At 39.4% G+C, this 24,394-nt stretch overlaps 1 protein-coding gene across 1 annotated transcript; it reads right to left on the reverse strand.

Annotated features, from left to right (window-relative positions):
- Positions 1 to 1,835: 1,835 nt before the first annotated feature.
- LOC103461763 (bone morphogenetic protein receptor type-2-like) lies at positions 1,836 to 23,169 on the reverse strand. The gene is made up of 19 exons (XM_081604630.1): positions 22,903 to 23,169; positions 21,807 to 21,955; positions 18,907 to 19,098; positions 16,228 to 16,440; positions 15,436 to 15,540; positions 14,974 to 15,065; positions 14,569 to 14,802; positions 11,980 to 12,094; positions 11,133 to 11,293; positions 10,905 to 11,052; positions 10,691 to 10,827; positions 9,949 to 10,085; positions 9,021 to 9,207; positions 8,835 to 8,928; positions 8,678 to 8,757; positions 8,503 to 8,607; positions 8,272 to 8,424; positions 7,080 to 7,974; positions 1,836 to 6,536 (listed from the first exon to the last, which is right to left on the reverse strand). The coding sequence occupies exons 2-19, from the start codon at positions 21,892 to 21,894 to the stop codon at positions 6,229 to 6,231; spliced, it is 3,444 nt and encodes a 1,147-aa protein (XP_081460756.1). The 5' UTR covers positions 21,895 to 21,955; positions 22,903 to 23,169; the 3' UTR covers positions 1,836 to 6,228.
- Between the last annotated feature and the right edge of the window lie 1,225 nt (positions 23,170 to 24,394).

The following is a 24,394-nucleotide window of genomic DNA, read 5'->3' on the forward strand; positions in this document are numbered from 1 at the left end:
TTTAATACAAAGATTTAAAGAGTTTGTTTCATTTGATCATCTACCTCAGTCCTTCACGTCCTTACAAACTGTAATTTTAAATATGGAATTGTAGGCTGGAAGCAGCCAGGTTTAAACACCGGATGGTTGTTCGGATGTTAAATCACATTTATTTGTGTTGTCTTAAATTGTTAACAGCAGGAAGCACTGCTGAGGATTCAAACACTCCAGAAATTATCCATTTATTCTTCTGCTGACCGTAAATAGAAGTAAAACTGTTGATAACAATTAGCACCGCTTGTTGTTTCTTGATATAGTTTTGGAACCTCATTGACTTCATCAGCCTCCATCCAAAAAAAGTTCCTGGGTTTATATCACATATAAAGCTTTTCAGAGTTTGTATGTGCTACCTGTACATGTGCGGTTCTCTCTGGGTATTCTCGTAGGTTAGCCACCATAATTGCTGATAAAATAGTTTAACAACCAGTCATCTAAAAACATCTCAAGTTCGAGTCTTACTCGAGTCTTCCAGGTCAGCTGAATGAGTCCAGCTTCTGGATTACAGGTTATAAATCACGTACTAACTTCAACCTAAGCCTCTTGCTAACGCTACACTGTATCCCAAGGACAATGGTATAAAGATTAACATTCATCCTCAAACACTTTCCATTGTGTAATAAATCCATTCTGACAAGAAAGCACATACATAAACTAAATGTAATATTTGTACTTACTCTGGTTCAGCATCCTGCATCGGTGAAATTCATTTTACGGTACATGATCGACAACTATGGGAATCTACAGAAACTGCAGGTTCAGAGATGATGGTCACTTCAGGATGTCTGACATTTAATAAAATATTCCTTCAAATTTATCTTAACAATCCAAAAGTAAACTTGTTGATAAATACAGTAATGTACCGTGGAATAAATAAATGTTTTAACTCCACAAGCTGGCCGATGGAGATGGACACCAGACCAGACCCCCGACGCTTTTCAATTTTTATTAAAAAAATTAAAACTACCACCGTATTTTATTTTTATTGAGATGTCAAAGCCAAACTAAAACAATCTGATTTTATAATTTTGAAATTTCTGTTTTTCTAATTTCGTTTTAAAAACGAAAAAACAAAAAAAACGGATTCTTGTTTTGTTTTTCCAATTTTATTTTGAAACGAAAAAACCAAAGAACGAACCATACACGGATTTTTTCACTACATGTTGCTAAATCGGAATCTTTGTCAGCTGCAGTGTCTATATTTCACCGCACGATGGCAGTATTGCTGTTGGTACAGCAATACTGTCACTCATACCAGTTTATTATGATTTTCCTGCTAACTGATATTATTTAAAACATAAACATCATGCAGGACTTTCCCTTTGCTTAATTTGAGATCTTTTATCCTTTCCCCCTGATTTACTAATTTCCTAGGTATAAAAATAAAAACAGAAAAATGGAAACCAAAATAAAAAATGTGATAGCAAACCTTGATGGCAAAAATAGCAGAGAGAAAGAATGTGCATTTTATCAATACTTTAAAGATAAAAACAGAACTTGAAAATAAAGCAGCATATTAGTGATAGTGAATACATTTACGGTTGCTGTTGATTGTTTTGCCATTGTATCACATTTTAACTGACTCAATAAAAATTATTGCATGTTAAACCAAGAATTTGGGTCACAAGACTTTTACATTTTTATTTTGTGGATCAAAAGGTGTAAAGTTAGGGAATCATTTGGATAATATCTTATTGGATACTCTCAAATACTCTGAACTTCTTCCGAATCGCTAAATTCCTCATCTTTTCCCCCACATTATGGAAAAACAACCTGACATGAAGAAACACTCTGAAACGTTTTCTTTTAATTTCAAGATGAACTCAAAGCTCCAATATTTTTATTTCAGTCTCTACATGAATATATGAGATGCTGGGATGAACTTTGCTAAAGAATGGAGTGCAGGACTGGGCAGCATGCAGTGAAGGAGATACAACATGTTCTAACTGTGAGCAGCTCAGAATACAACACTAACCGTATACAGCTGTGCTACTTGGTCCCCTATGGAAGCTTACAGTGAGTATTTACACTGAAGGAAACATGTTGGACAGAAAAACACAGAAACACACAACAAGTTCAACAACAGCTCAAACATCCCTGAACCATCAGAGGACATACAGTCGGTACATATCGGATTATATCTACATCATCAGTCACACGGCAAGCAGGACATGATCACAGGGAGGCTTAAAGAGGCCGCTTCTGTTCGGTTTTTACCCAGCTGACCAATCAGACGGCAGCAGGCATCAAGAGGAGGGCTATTTAAAGATGGTGGAACTGAAAGGGTTTGTTTCGATGAAGATGGAAAGTCCAGGAGCAGAACCGAACCAGAATCAGCCCCATTAAACCTGCTGCGTTTACAACAGAAAACATTTTACTGAGCTGATGCGTCATGCACGAGGCTACATTGGTGAATATATTAACTCTGAATGTATTTCTACAGATGCAGATAAGGATTATTAAATACAAATATGAGAGCTACAGTAAAGACTTTAAAGGGAAATTCAGCAGCAACCTGTGATTTCAGTTCAGTATAACAGCTAATAAACAAACTTCTGAAAAACGTCATTTTTACAGTTTTTTTTTTTTTACATTTTGCAATAATAAAACTTAATGCACACACTGCTTGGCTGCTATCTATTTAAAATGTTTGTTTTTTCCTCTAACATACAGAATTAACTAACAGCACAGTGTGACAGTTACAGTCACATCTCAATACTGTAGAATATCATGGAAAAGTTACTTGATTACACAAATTTATAAAAGTGAGACGATACATTCATTTATACACATATGGATATATTTGAAGCATTTTATTTTTGTTCATTTTGACCACTATGATTATTATTACAGCTAATGAAAACCTCAAATTTAGTGCATCAGAAAAGTAAGCTAAAAAGCACAACTGATTCAGAATCAGTCTGTTCAGAGTGATGTATCCAGGAACGATAATGCAAAGTGTAGTGGAAGAAAGAAATCTACTAAATGATGGAAAAGCAATAATGATAACCAGAGCATTGAGAGGATATAAAATGAAGTTCATTAAAAACCTAAGATGTGATTTTCATGGTCCTGACACTCAGATGTATCCAAGACATGAGTGAAAACTTTGTGTTGAACCACTCCTGAACCAACGTCAGGAGAAAAGGACTCGACTTTGCCTCACTCCTCTTTTCAGATGAAAGAAAATGTTACATTGAATTTGGAAATCGAGGTCCTAATTTTCAGAGGAAGAGAAGAGACAGAGCTAAGAACACAGATGAGCTGATGGCCTCGTTTGAGACGCATTAACACCTCAGCAGAACCGCAGGCTGCTTGTCTCCATGCCACATCCCACTGAGGCAGCACTTAATGCAAAAGGAGCCCAAACCACAAATTAGAATCATTTACTGTCTCTCAAATAGACAATGGTTTTCAGTAAGTCAACATTACTGTGTATAAAATCCTTTATGGTATTTTTAGACCAGCAGAATTTTGTCTTTTCATTAGCTGTAAGTCATAAACCTCAAAATAAACAGAAACAAACACTTTATACACACATAACTGTGTATGAAACAAATATATGGGTTTCACTTTTTTATAGAAATAAGCAAAGTTCCCAGTGAGATTCTAATTTACTGTGATGAAGATGTAACTTAACTTTCTTTCCAAGATCCAGCAAATGAAAGATCAGTTTATAACGTTCAGTCATCCATCAGCAGAAAGAGCTGTACAGAGGGAGGCTACAAAATTAGCTGCTGAGTCTTTTAGTGGGAGGAACATGATGACTGACGGCTGCAGCAGCTGGACAGGTGGACTCATCCTGGACCAGTAAAACCAGTAAAACCAGAGCTCCTTCACCATCGCTCCCATGAAAAGTCTTCTTTCATTAAGTTCTATTCCTCCTGGATGAAAGAACAGCTTCAGTTCTCCAGGAACTAATCTGGCCCTGAAGTTCAGCTCAGTCTATTAGCAGACCCACCGATGCATGAAACAGGAACAGTTTCTCAGAATACACACACATTCACACACACATTCAACACACACATTCACACACACACAGAGCATCTAAAAACAGTACAAAGTGTATAAAATACAAAAATAACCAAACAGAACTAAGAAGGCATCTTCAGATCTTAAATAACAGTTTGACACCATTATTAAATGCTAAATGCTGCTAATTTACTGCAAGTGCACATTTAAATATAGATGAAATGTAAATAAATGTAACATATCGCTGCAGGCATTTCTATAAAAACAGCCGCAGTCTGCAGAAGAAGCTCCTGCATCTGCAGAGCTTCTGTTATAAAAAGCTCAAAGAAAACATGAAACTGGACTGAAACCTGTTTCATGTTCTGCTGTTTTTATATATATATATATTTTAAAAAGATCTAACTCCTGTTTTAGAAAAATGGACATTAAAAACTTCCTGCTGGAAACCAGTTTGTCTTTTAACACCATAGAAAATGAGATCTGATAGAATCTGAAGGATTCAAGATTTTAACCTTACAGACTAAAACTATTTAAAATCACATTAAGTCTGAACTCTAAAGGTTTTTAATGGATCATCAAGGAGAAGACGATGTTGATGGGGCAAGACAGCAGCTGTTTAAAGGTCCAGTTCACCAAAAAGATTACATTTTTTCTTCTGTCTTCCAACAGCTCTGATGTTTTAATTTCCATTCAGTTCCGCTGTGATCTGAGCCGTAACCTGAACCTGCCTGTCGTTTTCATTCCTCTGTCTTCAGACTTCAGTCCTGCTTCGATATGGTTCTTTATACCCAGTTTTTAAAAGTGAAAATAAAAGAGATTCTCCAACAGAAGGCTTGTCAGTCTGTTGACCATCTGATCCGACTCTAAACAGGTTAAGACAGAAGCTGCAGATCAACATTTTCTGTTTCAGTGAGAACTTTTTAAATCAGTTGCTCTTTGTGCTAAAACTGAACCACATACACAATACATTAGTCTAACTCTGTGCTTAAAGTGCTTAAAGAAATAAAACATGATTGGATGAAAGCCTCTCTGTTCCCACTAACTGAGTCAACAGGGAGGTTTTGATCTTTTCTGTGAAATCATCATCTATAAAATAATCTATAAATAATAGATCTATAGGTTAAATCTGATCCAGTTTTATGTCTGAAAATCTGTCCAGAGCGTCGACTCGTCTGCAGGCTCCTTTCAGAGTAATATCACAAATTATTTTATGTTTTATTCTGGGTAGAAAACTCAAATACAGGTATAAAGACCTGCATTTGAGCAGAACCTCTTCACTAACACCAGGTAGATCACCTGGTGATCAAAGATCTGATTTACATCAGAAGTTAAATTGTGGATCAGAAAATGACATCACACCCAGATTAACCAGTTCCTCTTTCCGTACAGAAATCTTGAGGGATTTGTTATTGTGCTTATTGATTTGGGCCTGAAGATGAGAAAAATGTGCAAATTAGGACACATATCAAAGTGGCAGCCAAACATTTAAAGTGTGAATGTGACTAATATTTTTTTTACTGTTGGACATCAGAGAAAGTGAATCTCGGTGCTATCCAACTGTTTGAAATCATCTTTATGAACACTGTTCAGTCCATAATGGTGGAGATAATGAAATATGTCTGACCGGCTGTGTGTCCGGTGTGTTGCCATGGTGACAGACATAAAAAGGAAAATGCTTTGACTCAGGCAGGTCACAACCAACCAGCTGGAAGGTTTATCTATCTAAAAGGGGCTCTACCATTTTGTCTCATCTCAGCACCAAGGGTTTAGGATTAGATTTTTTTTCTATAAAGTAACCTTTCAAAAAGATCCTAAAATGCTCTCAGACACTATTTTTTTTAAATGGGATATCCAGGGAAACATTTGAAGAACTTGTTTCTGCTTCCAGAGAATAAAAATTCCTACAAATTACAGAAGAAAATCCTGTAGATTTCGCTCTATGTATCCTTCTGCATCTGGTTGCCCTTTTTCCTATTCATTGTAGGATGTGGTGCACAGCGCCCCCTGCTGAGCACACAGAGTAGATTATTCCAGTTCCTGTTTTCCATCTGAAGAGTTTCACAAATAATGCCCTCTAAATGTACAGCATCAGTTCCATCAGGTCTGTTCCACCTCAGATGTTTTTTTTGTTTTGTATTCAGAATAGCTAACTGCTAAGAAGCAAAGTTAAATTATTAAAAAAAGAAGAAGACAACATCTCCACTGGGTGCAGCAGGCTTCTCAGAACTGGGTCATCCCATCCGGCTCTGAGGTCGTGGTCGCCGTGGTTCCTCCTCCGACCAGAAACACAGCCATGCTGGACTTGGACTGGTTGATTCTGGGCACAGCTGCTCCTCCTGCTCTGAGTGGGCCAGACGACACCTGGACCTGACCGCTGCTGAACTCAAACTCCAGGTCCAGATCGTTATCCGAGGAGACCACCCAGGAGGCTGGACGCCACTTCTTCAGGGTGTATGGAGTCTTCACGCGGCGCTTGATTTTCTCACCTGTGGCGCTCAGACTGCCGTGATCCATCACAGAAACATCATCTGAGGAGAAGAGAGCAGGAAATAAGGAAGCAGGAGGAGAAACATGGACTGTTCATAATAAGTGAAGGTATTAACTTTGGGCCAGAGGAGGAACGATCTAGAGTCAGGACACAGCTTCAGTTACTGCAGCTAGAAACTAGTGAAATCTGGACTGGACCTGAACCTTCACACCTTTATGTGGTTGGTACTTTATGTGAAGTCACATAAAGTACCAAAGTCTTCCGGAAAACTGCAAAACAGCCGAAACACTGAGTTCATTTAAACAGAGGCTAATTGCTTTTGATTCATAATAACTGAGTCATTAATATATTTGATGTGTATGTGCTTGATGATTTTGATGATGGATAAAAATGTAATGTTTATTGCTTGTTTCATAATTGGTGACTGTATTATATTTCTCTAGTGTAAAGCACTTTAACTACCTTCCTGCTGAAATGTGCTGTACAAATTAACTTGACTGTTTCCTGCATATCTGGAACAAGAACCACAAACTCTGAGAAGTGGGTTAGTTGGATCTTCTGCACAGACAGCATGCTGACCCACCTGAGGAGATGCAGGAGGAGGACAGGTCCAGGGAACATGGACGCTCCGGCCTCCTGGTTTTCGTCGGCCTGAGCAACAGACCTGCTGTTTGAGCTTCTGAAGGTTGATTCTGCAGCTCTACAGGCTCTGATGCCAGACTTTCTGCAGGAGCAGGATCCAAATCTTTAGTTTCCAGGGTGCAGATGTCCAGAGGTGGAGCTGCTGTAGCTGTAATCTCTACCAACGACGGGTTCAGAGGAGCTACTGATGCTTCTGAGGCTGAGTTCTGTTCCTGTTGGCCTCCTTCTGCTGGAGTTTTCATTTCTTTCTGATACGTTTCAGAATCTGCGGCTTCACTTCTGGCCTCAGGATGAACCGACACCATTTCTAATGCAGGATGAATAACTGAGCCTGCAGGAGGAGGTTCACTGTTCCTGGTTTCTGCTTTAGGAACACTGACCTCTGCAGGAAGATGGAGCTCTGAGCCCAGCGGGAGGCGATTGTTGTTGTTGTTGGAGTTGGATCCTTGTCCTCCTGCTCTGCTCGATGGACCATGATGATGATGATGAGGAGGAGGAGGAGGGTCGCTCTCAGCAGGAAGCTGCTCTCTCTTCAGCAGAGGTTCATGTTCATCAGGACTGAAGTTCAGATTCAGGTTCAGTCGGCTGTCCCCGTCTCCTCCTCCTCCTCTTCGTCCTTCATCCCCCTCATCCTCCTGCGGCCCTGCAGGGTTGGTTCTCCCTCCTCCTCTCGTCTTATTGGTCACCAGAACAGGAACGCCGGAGTTGTGGCTGCTGGAGGCACAGAGGACCTCGGTCCCGTTCGCAGCGCTGCCCCTCATGTTGGTAACCGTGGTAACCAGGTGTGCCTCCACAGATGGGATAACTTGGTTCATCTTAGCCACACCTGTCTCCACCTGGAACAAACGAGATCCATTCTTACTGGAGGAGAACGAATCACACAAACCTGTACAGGAGGTTCATCTGATGTAGGGCTGCAACTAACAATTATCTTAAATATTTAGAAATATTTATTTTGCAGATCAGCATCTTACTGATTTATGGTGTTAATCGTCAAATTCGTAAATTTGATGAGGTTCTCATCAGGATTCCAGCAGATTCAGCCTCATCATCTCTCTCTGCTGTCTGGATACGGATGAACCTGATTGGTCCAATTGATTCTCTCTGACCAATGAGATCACAGGGTGTCATACCTGTCGGTGGGTGGACCTGAGCCTTCCCAGCTTCAGCCGGGACTCGCTGGGTTTGGGGAGCAGGTGGAGGCTGGTGGGCCTCTGGGGGACGTTCTGCTGCTTGGGGAGGGGCTGGACAGAGAAGGAGGGTCCTGCTGCTTCCTGATTGGTCGCCTGCAGGACGAACAGGAACAGGTGTTACAGAGTTCAGTAACAATTCCTCAGGTACTGAGAGAAACTGAGAAGTTTTACCTCCACACTGTGATGCAGGTTGGAGGTTTGTGGTGTTGATCCAAACTGCTTCTGAGAATACTCCATCAGGTTTTCCTGGGAAGTTTCTCTCAGGTTTTTCTGAACCTGCAGACACAGATGTTTATAGATCCTGGCCTTGTGAGGAGGAAGACTGAAGACTAAATAAACAGATAACCTGTTTAGGGTCCAGTTTGGAGGCCTCCAGGTCTTCCTCTGTGAGCTGCAGACAGACAGGAATACTGGGTGCAGCGCCCCCTGCAGGACAGGAGTTCTAGTTAAAATTGATCTGGATTAAAGTTTTCTAATTTGAGCTTCAGAGTTCAGTGAGTTACCGTTTAGCTGAGAGACGCTGCAAAGGACAGAGTCCGTCCTCAGGGTGCTGGAGGTCATCATGCTGCAGTCTGAGGAGGCTGAACGAGGTTTAATCTGTAAGAGGAGAGAGAGGGTGGGGGAGTTAGACAATCAGAATTTATTTCTATATGGGTTCATATTTAATGTGTCGCCTGTTGAGCTTCTACCTGTTGCCGCTGCTGGTTGATGCAGTTCCTGTTCTTTTCTCCAACTTCTGCTCCACTCATTGCCGTCCTGATAACCGACGCCGAGTGCCCATCTCCCTGGAGGTTTTTAACCACGCCCACTTGGAGATCCTCGATGTAGCAGGAGGCGGAGCCAACCTGAGGAGTCCAGCGGCTGTGAGTCAGATTCCTGAAGAATAGAAAGCAGAAACGCAAGATTGTTTCACGAGTTTATTGCTGTGGTGGGATTGGAACTATAAACCAGTTCGTTAGAGAAGAAAAATCCTGAAATGGTGTGATATTAAAATTAACACCAAATAGCTACTGTTGTGTATATCATGATAAGTGAAAGGTTCGACTTTTGTTTCAGAATGAAAAAGCAATATGTGGGTCTAAGTCAGTACACAAAGGGTTCCTGAACCCAATCCTGAAAAGCTTCCATCCTACAACTTTTCGATGCCTCCCTGCTCCAACACACCTGAATCAAATGAATGGATCTTAACCAGACGTGAGAACAAGAAACCAGGGGAAGACAAGTTTTTGAATTGGAAAACACAATTTGCAGAGCCAAAGTATTGTGACGTTAATAGCAGTGACAAATCCAAATTAGCAAGGTTAATATTCTTAGACTGTTGTAAATACTCAGATGGAAGAAAACATCTGCTGGACCAAATATGTAGCAACACCACTACCAAACAATGTCTGTTTGAAGAGCTTATTGGACTGGGGATCCAGTTAATGTAGATGCAAAAACTTTGTGTCCTTCCTGTTGGTAATGGAAGATTCAAAAACTCATAGGATCGTATTCGTGTAGGTGGTGGTAATACACCTTTCCACAGAAGAAGAATGACTGAATAGTGATTTCTAGGGAGAGCTAAACATTTTCCTGTTCCTGTACCTCCTCTGGTCCAGGTGTGATCTCGGTCTCTACCTGTGGTTGTGCAGCGCTGTATGGGGGCTCAGGAGGACGAGGTCAGCCAGGCGTTCCTCAGCACACTGAGCCGTGAGTCGAGCCTCGGCGTCCTGGTCCCAGCAGTCCTCCATGGTCTCCTTCAGAGCCCGCAGAGCCTGTAAACACATCAAACTGAGTCGGTGACAAACAGCAGCTGCAGGCCCTAAACAACCAGGCAGTTCTAAAACATTATCAGGTATCTGATCTGTTTTAGTCATTTTAAACAGAAATAATAAATCAGATGTGATGATGGGCCTTTCAATCCTGAATCCATTCTGTAAGAAATAATAAATCAGATGTGATGATGGGCCTTTCAATCCTGAATCCATTCTGTAAGGCCCATCTGTAAATTTTAATTTTGGGCCACATCAATATCTTGAATGTCCTCAAAGGGCAGGTCACGGCAAAATATACTGATAAAATGATCTGTTAAGCTGTTAAAGTATTATAGCTTCCTCTGCATTCACTGAGTACTTCATAAAATGAAATATTTTACATCTTTTCACAATGAAGTTTGACAATATGCAAAAAACTGATTTGATTTAAGTAAACAATATTTAAATATTGTTTATTTTGAACTAATATTTTTGTGGCCCTTTAGAATCTTGAGGGCCACAAGACTCCAGAGGGCCACATGTTGTTGGCTGGATTTTGACCTACAGGCCTTCAGTTTGATAAATACTGTAAGTGATGAAAGACAGACAGTGTTTGGGATACTGACCAGGCTGTTCTCCTTCCAGGCTTCTGGGAATCTGGGTCTGTGTTTCTCTCGGACCACCAGGATCTGCATGTCCTCAAAGCTCGGATGATTCCCGACTTCGACCTGGAACGCCAGCTGGTACTCTGGAACGGCTTCCCCTGAACACACACCGACCCCTCAGTGAGGCGGTCTGAGCACCTGGTGGTCAGACAGTGCAGGCGGGGTCAGGATTTACCTGGGAACAGGTCGCAGCACCTCCTGAAACTCTCCCAGTACAGCAGACCCAGGGCGTACACGTCCACCTGCTTCAGAGCCGACTCACAGTCTCTGAGGTTCAGCGCTCCTCCCAGGACCTCCGGGGACATGTACCGGACCGTCCCCACCTGCAAAAGCAGCCCATTAACTCCGCCCACTCATCTGATTACAGCTTAATCACATCTCAGGAAAAACCATCGGTCCAGACCTCAGATATGGCCATGGTTTCATCTTCTCCGGGCCGACAGGTTCTGGTTCCAGTCAGCTTCATTGACAAGCCAAAGTCGGCGAGGACACAGGACAGATCGGATCGGACCAGAACGTTCCTGCTGGTCAGGTCTCTGTGGGCCACGGGGGGCTTGTACTGGTCTGAATGGGAACAGACACAACAGGTGAGTTCAGGTCTGAGGATAAAATCATTTATTTTCTAAAGCAAGACTTTTCTAAGAAAATCCCCCATGACAGATGAGAAAATTATTTAATCTTTAATTTATGAAAAAATATACAAAATATTCTGTTTCGTACAGCAAGTTGAAAAGTACCTGCTGCAAGTTAAGGGTTACACTTTTCATCCCGACTGAAAATCAGTTTTTACTTTTATAGACAACCAGATAAAAACTGACATGATGGTAAAAGCTGGACTCAAAAGGCATGTCTGCATCTGCATGAGCTTAGTGGAATCTGCTTTGTGAATCTAGAGTAGAAATACACCAAACAGAAAGCAAAGCAGATGGAGGAGATGGTGCTACTCTGTGAAATCTCCCTCCTGCATGTTGTGTGTGAGAATGAATCGTTTTTTCATCTGACGCTGAGCGGCGTTTCGTCCAAACCGTCAGAAAAAATTCTCACACTGACTGATGTCTGTTTTCATCACTATGAAAACACAGATTGTTTTTCTTCTGACTCCCACACAAACCATCCTGCTATCCCTGATGCTCCTCACAAAGATGCATCCGCCAGAGAAAATAGTTCCCAAACCCTCTGTCAGCTCAGTGGAAGCTTTACAGTGAATCACTGACAGTTTCCTCCATGAACCTGTGATAACGACTTCTTACCTCCTCTGTAGAGCTCAGTGTGCAGGAAGGCGAGTCCTCTGGTGACGCCGTGGGCCATCCTGCAGCAGGTCAGCCAGTCCACAGTGTGAACAGACAGGTACTGAGACAGACAACCCTGAAACGGATCCAAACGTTACAAACGTTACAGGAGACTTTTATTTAGTTTGAGACTGAAATTCAATTAAAACATTTTATCTGCAGCTTCCAGGTCTTCAAACCGACTAAAACAGTCTGAATAGTTTATTTCCAAAAAATTTTGTAACTATAAAAATGATTCTCTTTCAGTCTGATATTTTAAAATAACATGTTTCTTTTGGGTCAGTTCTATGTCGTTAATTCAGGATTTCTCTGGTTGTTTCCAAACAAAAACCTTGTGCTAAACATATTAAGATTGAAGCAAAATGTCTCATTAGAAAACAGATTTCATGTCCAATATTGGAGGCAAACAGTCATGTAACAGTACATGTAACTATGGACAGTAACTTCTGATATATATGCAGTCCATAACTTTTTTTTGGCTTTTTTTAAGGCATCAAAGAAAAGTTTTAAAATCTAAAGTGTAGAGTTGTCCAGGATTTATAAGAACCGGATCACTGTTAACTTTCTACCAGCAGAACTCCAGTATTACTGGGCAGATTGGATCAATGTGAGGAAAGGAAAAACTGCCAACTCTCTCTGAACTGAGGCAAAGATTTTTTTTTTTTTTACTGGATTTGTTCCCAGAAAACAGTTTTCTGATCTCCCTACATGAAAGACCTGTATACTTTTACTAATTAAAGTATCTTTTTTTTAATTTAATATTATTTTTAGAGAAATAAATGTCAGAACTTAGCTGGCTCTTGCTGTGCTGTTCAGTTCTATTTAAGAACAGTTTATGGTGTTCGGTTATTCAGTTGTGAAAACTATAATTGTTTTTAGTTCAGCTTTAAGCAGTGAGATGAATAACAGAAACCATAATGAAACTAATCTAGTTGAAAGAAAAATCAGGTGCAGGAACCAGTTTGAGATTTGTGTAAGACCAGAAGTGAATCTTTAGTTGTTGCTACATTTTCAGGAAGAGAAGAAGGTTAAAGTTGTCTATTAAGGGCAAAATATCCAGGAGGATTGATCCCCTCTGTTTAAGTGTTTATGGTTTAATTTCCAGCAGAATTTCTTCCTTTAAAAGCAACAGATTTCACCAGAGTTTGTGTTATGAACTAATATATATAAAAAAACATGTAAGTGTTCCTGTGCTTGTTTTTTACAGTCTGGGTTACAGTTTGTGAGCAGAGTTGTTAGTGAACGCCTGCCAGCTGTAAAGGAATGCAGAAAAACACCACAGACACGTCACACCGCCTCACAGTGCAACCAGCACAAAGAGCTGCCATCCTGTTTATTTCCACTCTCCATTTTCTGTTAGTGTTTATGAACAAACATACTGATAACAGTCTGAGACGGATTTAATCATGTTGTGGGGACTCAGCCTTCCTAAAGTTACAAATCTTGAGGAATGATTTGCAAATATATGGGTTATAAAAATAACATAGTTTCAGCCCCTGTAAGTAATAAAGACACCTGCTTCTGTTTTTAAGTGATTAACATGAATAGAACTTATTCATGTTAATCTGTATTCATGTTACAGTTCAGTAGGTTCAGTTTGATGATTTAAGCTATTTTTTTTAAAACAAAGTTTGTTTTTATTCACTCTCACATAACACTTTATGTGATTTATGATACTCCTGGTGAAACTGGTTTGTATAGATTTGTTTTTAAAACTGTTTCCAAGCAAGTTTAGGTCAGGTTTTTGCTTCTAGTCCTGGAAATATGACATTTAAACAACTGCCCTTACAATCACATAAAGACAAGTATGCGCGCGCGTGTGTGTGTGTGTGTGTGTGTGTGTGTGTGTGTGCGTGCGTGTGTGTGTGTGTGTGTGTGTGTGTGTGCGTGTGTGTGTGTGTGTGTGTGTGTGTGTGTGGCTGGCGGCTCCAAGCAGGAAACAGACGGGACGGCACCATCTCCCTGCACAGAGACTGGAGGAATGGAGAACCACAGACATGTTTCCATGAGTGGGAATAGAATATCTGAAACACAGCACCCCTACAGGCTGCAGTGGTTATTGCATGCCAATAGGATTGATTTATTTATTGATTTATTTAGGATTTATGGGATACAAAGTGTAAAAGATATAAGATCAGAGCAGTAATGGTTAGCACCAAACCTTCCACTATTTTCAAACAGGAAATTGTGCCAGCAGGACACAGGAATTTCTCTGGTTCCAATCTATAGAGTGAATTTAAATTATTTTTTTCCTCTGCTTTTCTTTTTCGTTGTAACTCCATAAATGACCAGGATTTTATTAGAAGTTTATCCGGTTTTAATTATAAATTTTTATGTGTTTTAGGAAGAAAATCTCCTATTTCATCAATAAAATCTGACTGAATTCTGTGGAGATTGAACAGTTTTTATTTATGTAAATATGAGAATTTCATTTAAATCTAAAGTTTAGACTGTAAGTCTAAACTTTAGACTTTAATGTTCCCCCATATTATGTTTGCTTTTTCAGATTTTCCTGATATTTGTTTTTTTTTCCACTTGTTTGTAACTCACATGTGGGTAGTACTCCATGAGGATCAGGAACTCTGGTCGCCCGTCGCCTGTCGTCTTCTCGTCGGCGGCCAGGTAGCGGGCGATGTTGTCGTGCTGCTGCAGCAGAGGCAGGCGGTAGATGGAGCGCTCGTTGGAGAAGTTTGGGCGGTTAGCAGAGCTGAAAACTTTAACAGCAACGCATCGCTCATTCAGAGAACCACGGTACACCGCTCCATAACGGCCTCGACCAATCAGCTGCCAGAGAGGAGGAGGAAGAGGATCGTTTAAAATTTACATATTTTCTCCAGTGCTGATAAGAAGTTCATCTTTGATCACTATCTGCACATAACATAATATTTTCTACATGGGAAATGTTTATGTTCCTAAAAAAACTATTTAGCTCACAATAACTGAAAATAAAAATACCTCCAGCAGTTTCAAGTTGTCCAGGTCCACAGCTGAGTCAGAGTTTGCTGCTTCCATTGCATTCACAGCAGACAGACCATGTTTATGCTTCCCTGGATCCACACAACAGAAGAAGATCAATTATCCATTATTATACATAATCTGTATATTCTAAATGTGTCCCTATATATGCAAACATTTTCAAGACCTATTAGGGGATTTATTTCAGAAATCATAGGGACACATTCTAGAACTTGATATTATGAACCCTGAAATATTTTTTCTTTCTTTTTATATTGTTGATATGTTTTTTTAAGTAGTAACACACGGCATATTTTTTCCTGGTTGGTGCTTCTGCTTCTTAATAAGTCTTACTTCATAACAAAAGCATTTTTGTCAAACACAGCAGCATCTGCAATCTGTGATCTCTACACATTGTTTTCTTTGTCCTGTTTATTATAAAAGATGTTTCAGTGTGTTTACTTTTCATCATCCGGTATCCCAGGAACAGCGCCATGATGAGGAGGGCTGCTATAGCCACAGTTGCCAGGGCAACGAGAGCCGTCTCCTTCGCTGTCATCTGACGATCTGTGGAAAGGTGTTCATATAAGTTCATGTTTGACATCTGTCACTTCCTCTGATCTTAGGTTTAGAAGACCCTGAATAAACCAGTGGTCAGAAAACATAAATATGAACAACAGTCTGTGTTTTCAGAGCTGGAGGTAAAATCCATCCAGAATGAGCAGAGGTTAGAAAAAATATTCTCAATTTAGGGCTTTAAAACTTGATCTTCAAAGGTCCAAATGTGATTCAAACACAGACGAGGTCAAAGATTTGGACAGCTAATAAATCTTTTTCACTAAATTTGCTTCCAACTGACCAAAAAAATAAATAAAAAATAAAAATTTGGCTCTTTGTGTTTGCAACTGTAAAACTAAGTCACTCCAATATTTGACAGCTAAAGCACAAGGAGTCCTCTAAGTTTTTAGGATTTATTACTTCAACTGAAAGTGTTATCTTAAACTTGATAAATTTACTGTTTTTCATGCTTCAACAAATAAACAGCCTTTTTATACCAACAAGACTTTAAATAGCAAATTTGTCACTAAAATATTAAAGTAGACGCCTGTTGGAACCGGGTCAGAAGAGGATTTTTACAGAAGAACATTCCACCAGACATTTATTCAAACAAATGCAGTGAAAAGTTTCTGTTTAGATCAGAGCATGTTTCAGTCAGTAGTGATGAACACTGTGACTTGTCTGATCGGATCTCACCTGTGGGACTGAGGATGAGGTCGTCCCTCCTCATCGACCTCAGGCTGGGCGTGTCATCAGTGGGCGGAGCTTCAGTATAGTTACTGTTGCAGAGGTCGTGGCTGCAGCAGCAGAAATGGTAGCTGGCTTTCTGCATCTGAGATGGAGCCATCGTCACCAGGATGCAGCGGTCACCATAACACTCCTGGTGGTGGCCCACATACATCCAACAACCTGGAGGGAATCACACCCGTTTATTCAGTTGGACTGTTAAAAATGGCTGACCTGCTCGCTTTCTATCGGTCAAATGTTGAGAGTTTCAGTGAGTCTCAGTTTTACTGGAGGCTGTGAGCAGATTTGCTGCTGAGTAAAGGTTAAACAAATGCAGAGTGACAAAACAATTCCAAAAAAAATCAAATCTGACATTAAAGTTTCATGTTTTATACCAGATAAAGTCCAGTAGGAGAAGAGGGTCTTTAATAAAACAGTTCTGACAACAGGAGCTGGTTAAATGATGGATTACATCTTTATTACTGATCAGATCCTGAAACAGCTGCAACAGCATCTACAGTTCTATGCAAAAATATTTAACTGCAGTTTCTGAAACCGTGATAATAAACTTAAGTGATAGAAATGTTATGTGAGGTCAACACAAAGATCTGAAGAATTGTGAAAGGAAACAATAATGATGCATGCCTTAAAATATTTATGTTTGTAAATAATAGCATAAGAAATTATGTGTGCATTTCTGTTCATACTCCTTAATCTTAGCTAAAACTAAGTGCAACAAACTGTCTTTACAGATCACCATGGCAACAGACATCCACAGGCAAGACCATTTTTTTTTTGGTGGGACAGATATTAGTCGTGCAAATAGCAAATCTGGCCTTTATCAAAGATGAAAGGCAACACTGAAAGAAAATGATGAGAAGCTCAGTTTGTAAATTGGCAAGCAATTAGGAGACACAACAAATATATGGAAGAATATTGTCTGGTCAGATGGGACAACTGTTTTACTTTTTGTTGGACAGGCTAAATGCCATAACTGCACATTACCCTAAACACATCATCTCTGTCCTGTATGTAGATAGAGGCTAAATAGAGGCTGTAAAAGAGACGGGGCAGAGGATTATTTCTAGCAGAACAACCCAACAGATGCTCCACTCAGTCTGACTGGGCTTGATTTGCTAAATTAAATTAATAAATGTCTGTTTCTAGATGTGCCAATCTGGTCGGGATCAACCTCAAAAGACTTACAGCAATAATGTCAGTGAAATTGTCTTGGTATATTTTTTTCAGAATTTAATTGAAACCCATATATATGTTTCTTTCTCTTCAGTGTAATTCAATTCTTTGTTTTAGTGGTGAAACTTGAGTAACATTTTTAAACCAGTTAATTTCAGGGTCTTTAATATTTTAACAACATTTTCTATTCAAAAACCATTTTTGCTGCTAAAGTGTTGAATAAGAAGACAAGTCAGCTCAGAAATAAAGATATTTATTATTTTTAACCAGGTGTTAAGGATATTCACTCATTGAGTCTGAGTGAATAGCACCTATATTGAGTATGGGTGCTGTTATACATATACTCAATAGAATCAGCTTTGTTGTCCATCACTGTTGTTTGTGCGTCAGAATCAAACAAATACTAAGGTTCTGGCTGCCAACTTTGTATATTAAAATAAATGGAATTAACTTCAATAAAATGTTTGATGTATGTAATTAATTAATTGAAATGAATGCGTTAAACTCCTGGGATTTCTTTGTTTCTGTCATGCACAATCCAAATAAAATACTTTTGATGTTTGTGGTTGAAACAAAGCGAAATGTGTACAGGTTTCAGGGATATGAATATGTTTGCTGTACAACTCGACAAAAACTGAGTGAAATGACCTGGAAGTTCCTAAACGCCAGCAGAGATTTCATGCAGCTACAGTCGTTCTCTCATTATCTCCTTTGTTTCCTCCACAGGAACACTGGAGCTTCCTGAATGAGAGGAAACCAGATTACTCCATCCCATAATTCCTTTAAATGTGAGTAAACCTGAGGTCAAGACTCTGAGCAGCAGCTAGAAAGACTGTTGAGGTTTGATAGCTTTTTCTTTACTGTCCAGTTAATTTCCACCACTTCTAATAAAGTTATATTTTACATGATATCTTATTTTTGTGATAATAATAACAAACTCTACTCCTGATATAAATAGAGGAGTTCAATCACATTAGGATCACACAGCAGCTTCAGCATCTGTAGCTTCAGAGCAGCAGATAATTGAGAGTTAGAGGCTTTTTCACCTGATAAGATTCACCTCTAACTTTTTTAAAGTTTGAAAAGGAGGTGTATATATTTACAATATGCCTAAACTGTAATATTAAAATCAGATAAATCAGAAGAAAAATAATTTTCTTTTTCTTCTTTTCACTTTGTGGCTTCAAAGGCTTGGATTTTATAAACTGCTTTCGTCGACGACACACAGATACATCAGAAAACACTAAACGAGATGTTTCAAATCATAAAAACTCAGAGGAACAACTGACTGTGGGTTAATCTAATATTCAGAGGAAATGGGAATTACATAAATTGTTCGTTTGTTTCCCAAATTCTATGTTCTGTTACTGAAAGACAACAACCTTCTGGGCCAACCAGCACACAGTTTGGACCAGACCTTTTGGTTCAAACTCTGAATGGAAAAACGTTCCTGACCTTGGTTCAGCAGCTGCATCTCTCCGTCTGCGCGTCTTTCCCACAATCCATAGCAGCGGGAGCCGCGACTGCAGCGTATCGTGCCGTTCTCCTGAACCTCTCCTCGTAGCTCATTGGTGGAGACAGGCTCCGCCCCCTTCAGGCTGCTGGCAAACGCACAGATTCTCTCCTCTCTGTCCTCCGACTGCAAACCTGCAAGCAGAGGATGATGCCAGTTAGCCATAACATTATAACCGTTAAAAACAGCTAAGGCTAGCTGTTACTGGTCTTTAGGCTGATCCGTGGTTTCCAGACAAAGAAGATAATGCTAGTTGTCATATAAAGGTGTTAGAGAACACAGTGCATCATAGATGGCTGCATATTGTTCTTAAAACCAGTCAGGGTACCCATTCTCACCACTGTTCCCAACTTAACACACCAACAGAATTAACACTGGTGTGCCAAATCACTTAACTTGGAAGCAATGAGTTATGCCAATTTATGCAGATGTGGCTTTAAGAAGCACCACATACTTAACACATGAACTCTCTAATAAAAACTGTACTTTCTGATGGCAGTGTGCTCTTTCATCAGGATTATGCATCCATAAATTAAAAGCACAAGAACAAATTTGAGATGTTTGAGCCTTCATATTCTACCAACTTCAAACCAATCAAGAACCTGTAGGATGTTTTGGACAAACAAACCTAATGGAGTTTCCACTTTTAAACTTATATTACCTGAAGAACCTGCAGCTGACTTAGTGCCATATATAACAACACATCTCCAGGATGCTAGTGAAGTCATGAAGGGATGATAGTCTTAGTGGGACTAACAAACTATTCGGCCATAATGTTGTGATCAATATCTATTGAAAGTTATATTTAGGAATCAATAAGGAATCCTCCAGGTTAACTGTTTTCATCCTGAAGTTGCTATTGTAAGATTATGCAATTATGTTTATTGATGTGGCTACATACAGGGTGAGTTATTTACTGATGTTAATCTATGGTTAAGAAATCGTGCTGTGCCTCTAAAAGAAGTTGTTTTGTTTCTTCTTCGGTGGTTTTCGTAAGGGCTAAAAACTGTTGTACTACTGGATGAAAGCTATATAAATAGTCTGGATAGCCACATTCATCTCTTTCATTGTGTTGCTCTTTCTCCACTCACATTCTCCTACTTGGTGGTAACACATGTATTTATCCCTCATAGCAGTGTTACAATATCAAGGACCAACAGGAACTTTGACGATCGCCAAACACTCTGAGTTCTCAGCGACTATAAACACTGACAGCATCAGAGAAAGAGTTTGAAGAGCGAGCGGGAACATCGGAGGCCTGAGGCTGCTGAGGTTACGTTACATCAACATTGTTAATCTGATGATCCAACTACACGTCTCACTGGACACTTTATACGGCGCAACAATTTATACCGAGCAACAATCCCTACAGAGAACCACTTAAACAGAAACTGTCAACTGCACAACCTACTTCTCTGTTCCTGAAGTCATTCCATCAACAAAACCGCAATAAAGTTTTACAACTTTCCACAAAGTAAACTTACAAGAGCAGCAGAATGAGAAGGCTGGGAGACCAGTGCAGATTTGCAAAGAAATCATGTTACTCGATGAGTTTATTACAGCAAAATGACATAACTGAATGGGTTAATTACCTTGAAGAACAATGTGTTGTGTTTTACTGCCATCCTGTGGCTAAAACTACAAACTACAACAAACTAAGTCAGGTTCTGTTGAGGTTCCTGGAGGAACATAATCAAGTGTGTGTGTATCAGCTCTCAGCAGTTCATTAGAGCCAGCATAGTCTCAGTGTTTAGTCTGCTGGGAGTCACAATGAGCCGAGGGTGGAGGGTTCTTATCAGCACCATCTGCTCAACAACAGTACCGGCCCAGACCGCCCGACGTCTCTCTGAACGTCAGGAATCAGGAACAGACAGGAAGTGAGGCGAAGCACGTTCATCAGGAGCTACAGGAACTGAACAAACACTCCAGGAATGTGGGCCTGAAGAAAAAAACGCTCCTGCAGCTTCAGACGCCAAACATCAGGGTCTGTTACAGAGACTGATGTTGAAGTTTGTTACAAAATCAACGTGTCAGTGAAGAAAAACAGCAAAAATCTCACAGGGTCACAACAAGTCAGGGCATGGCAGAAACTCATCATCTGATCTGTTTTTGCAGGTTTTTATTCAGCAAGAAACAAAATCAGTTTAAAGAGAACAACTGCAGATATTATGATCTAATCTGAAACTCGGATCTCAGTTGAACAAACAACAGAGATCAGAAAATTCAAGAAAGTTATTTTTTCTCCGGACATTAGGACAGAATATTAGGGTTAGAAGAAAATTTTTTTTTTTTTAAATTAGAAGAATAAAGTCATAACATTGTGACTGAATAAAGACAATGAATTGGTAATTTTGTGAGAACTTCCACACAAAAATTAAAAAATGAAACGAGAAACGTTGATCATCTTGTGACGTTTGGTATCAGTTTTACAAATAAGGAAATACTTCATCTTTTAACACATCTGCATCAAATTATTAACAGTACCAAGACTTTGAAATGGTTGTGTAAATGACCATTTCTATTTCTATGTCTATTTTAAAAAAAGAACAAGTCAGATCCTAATAACTTTATCAAAGCTTTTTTTTTTCCTCATTAAAACTACATTCATGAAATATTACCACTTTGATTCTAGTTATATGGCGTCTTTATTCTGATAATGTTATGACTTTATTCTTGTCATTAAAAATATAGATCTAGGATGTGAGGTTAATAGAGCTGTTAGCTGATACAGACCAAACAGTCATGTCAGATCTATAGATGCTGCATGCAGTGAGTTCAGCTCCCTGTTGTTCTGTCTGCTGCTGATGATGAAGATGATGATGATGTTGTGCTTCAGACTGACCTCTGATCCCAGCCAGCAGCAGGATAAACACACACACTGTCAGCGCTGAGGCAGCCATGTTGGATCGCTGCAGAAACTGAGCCCACATCACTGATCCTGGATCAGTTTAATCAAGAGGAACCAACAGGATGTTCTCATCTCTGCTGACTCTGAAAAACAAGCATTTACTTCATGTACAGACAGGAAACACACTGCGGACAGAACATCATTTCATTATTTCTACCTTTAAATCTCTTCTCTCCACATCATGTTAAACAGAAAACAGATTCAAATACTTTAGATTTAAATGGAAAGTAGCCGTCCAAGAAATTACTCAAGTAGGAGTAGTGATACTTCATAACAACATTACTCAAAGAAAAATGTACAAAATAGTAAAAAAAAATTCTAAATGTATATTTTTCCAAAAAGTTACTCAAGTAAATGTTACAATTCGAGTCACTAAAAGTCTGGCTTTAAAAGAAAACTGAACACATTTATTTAAAATCCTTTACATGTATTTTTCTTTAAATATATTTCTATTTTTACTCATTTAGTTTCATACACTTCCTTTATCCTTGATTTTAAGATCTACATTTGTTTTCACTTAATATTTCTTTTAACCAAATAGATTTATTGTGACCCATAAATAAAAAAGAAATATGAAAAATATACAAACAGAAATATAATCTTCTGTTTATCCACGATATTATCGCTGATTTCTTAGGAAAGTGGCTCTTCTGCTGTATTAAATCCTAACAAATGCATACCGTGTTTATTGGAAATATACTGTTTTTTTCTCTCTATTTGGCTCTTTAGGCCCCAGGTCACCACATGAGGCTGATTATTGATCATCATTCATACAGGCTTTGATTTACAGCTGATTTTCACGGATTTCGCTTAAAATCCACTAGATTTTTCCATTATACACACGCACATACATTTACACACACACATGACCTCACCCCGTGTGTTTAGGACACACGTGTGTTTCCGGTCAGATGAAGGATGCTCTGGTCACCTGACCAGTGCGTCTGCAGGTAGAGCAGATGAAAGGGAGTGGCCCACACGCGCACACAGACACGCGCAGATGGGTCAGACCACCAGAATCGGTTCGTACCGGTGAGGAAGACTCCGCTCAGTCTGCAGAAGGAGGTGACGCCGCGTCTCTGTTTCTGTCTTTATTCTGGCCTGGCTCAGCTCGGCTCAGTTCGGATCAGCTTTATGGGGTCCGGTTCGGTTCGGCCTGGTCCAGTATCTCCTCTGCGGTGTTGATCCTGGTCCAGCAGCTGGTTTCTGGGGCAGGACCAGAAACTGCGCAGGGATGAAGCTGCGCTCCGTTTCTCTGCGGCTGAATCACTCCGTCAAGCTGAAGAAATCACTTCCGGAAGATTTTATCAAAATAAAAGCCTGATAATTACTTCAAGATCTTCAGCAGACAAAAAAAAATTTTTAAATAGTATTTTAGCATATGTCCATTATTTTTTGACATTAACACAAACATTTTTTCTGAATTTTATTCTATTATAAACCCAGAAGAACAAAAATATTGAAGGTGTTGAAACACAGTAAACCTTGTAAAATCTTGGAAGAAATTTTCACTGAAGTATATAAAATATTATTGAAAAATATTTTCTTAATTAGTAATCATTTTAAACATAATCACCCCAATGCACAACATCAGGGTGCTGCTTTATTATTTAGATAATTAAAACATTTATTTTCTGCTTTGAAGCCACATAAAACATCTTAGCACCCGTTTTTTTCAGATTACTGTTAATATGCTTATAACTTGAATAAAACACACTTAAAACAACAACAAAATGCTTCCTTGTATTAGAATCCTGGGATGTTTTGAGGTCTGTTTAATTTTTTGTATTTGTTAGTCTCTTTCTTCAGTCTTGTTTCTGTTTTTTGTCTCTAATTATTCCTTGTTACTCTAGTTTATGTTTTGTGGGTCAAGTTATTCAGATTCATTTCCAAGTCTCTTATGTTATTATATTAGTTTGTTATTTTCTTGCTGAATCTTGATGAGCTGCCTCATTAGCACAACTGCTACACTGCTTTCATAGACGTAAGCTTTTTTTGTCAAAGGTAGCAAACATCTCATTCATATTTAGCTCTTTAACTTTTAGTTAATTAGAAGAGTTTGAAACGGGAGGGAGGGGCTGAGGAGTGGACCCAGTTCTGAGTGTGTGAGTTGAGAACAGAAGAGAGAATGGATATTAAAAAAAGAAAGTTATACCTTTATTTTTTACTGTCTTTAAACCTTTAAAACCACAAAGTGAAATCTGAATTTTTTTCTATATAAACCCTGGTGCTTTAAGTGTTATCTTTAAGTTATAATACCCCCAAAATATTCACCCAGGACATGGCAAAACTAATAAAAGGGTTACAAATAAAGCAATTTAAGTTATTTAAATAGCCCGTAACCTGTTTTGGGAGCCATTTCAATATATCAATATTCATGAGGGCTGCACAGTGGCGCAGTTGGTAGAGCTGTTGCCTTGCAGCAAGAAGGTTCTGGGTTCGATTCCCGGCCCCGGTCTTTCTGCATGGAGTTTGCATGTTCTCCCTGTGCATGGTGGGTTTTCTCCGGGTACTCCGGTTTC

This window comes from Poecilia reticulata, chromosome 2, assembly GCF_904066995.2.
Source record: "Poecilia reticulata chromosome 2, P_reticulata-male-v2, whole genome shotgun sequence".
Classification (NCBI taxonomy): domain Eukaryota; kingdom Metazoa; phylum Chordata; class Actinopteri; order Cyprinodontiformes; family Poeciliidae; genus Poecilia; species Poecilia reticulata.

Excerpts from the sequence above, each read along its gene's own strand:
- LOC103461763 (XM_081604630.1), bottom strand. The coding sequence starts at position 21,894 with ATGTGGGCTCAGTTTCTGCAGCGATCCAACATGGCTGCCTCAGCGCTG. Across the intron at positions 15,066-15,435 it reads GGGATACCGGATGATGAAAA|GGAAGCATAAACATGGTCTG; the intron begins GTAAACACACTG and ends GTGTGGATCCAG. Across the intron at positions 9,208-9,948 it reads ACAGCGCTGCACAACCACAG|GAATCTGACTCACAGCCGCT; the intron begins GTAGAGACCGAG and ends TCTATTCTTCAG.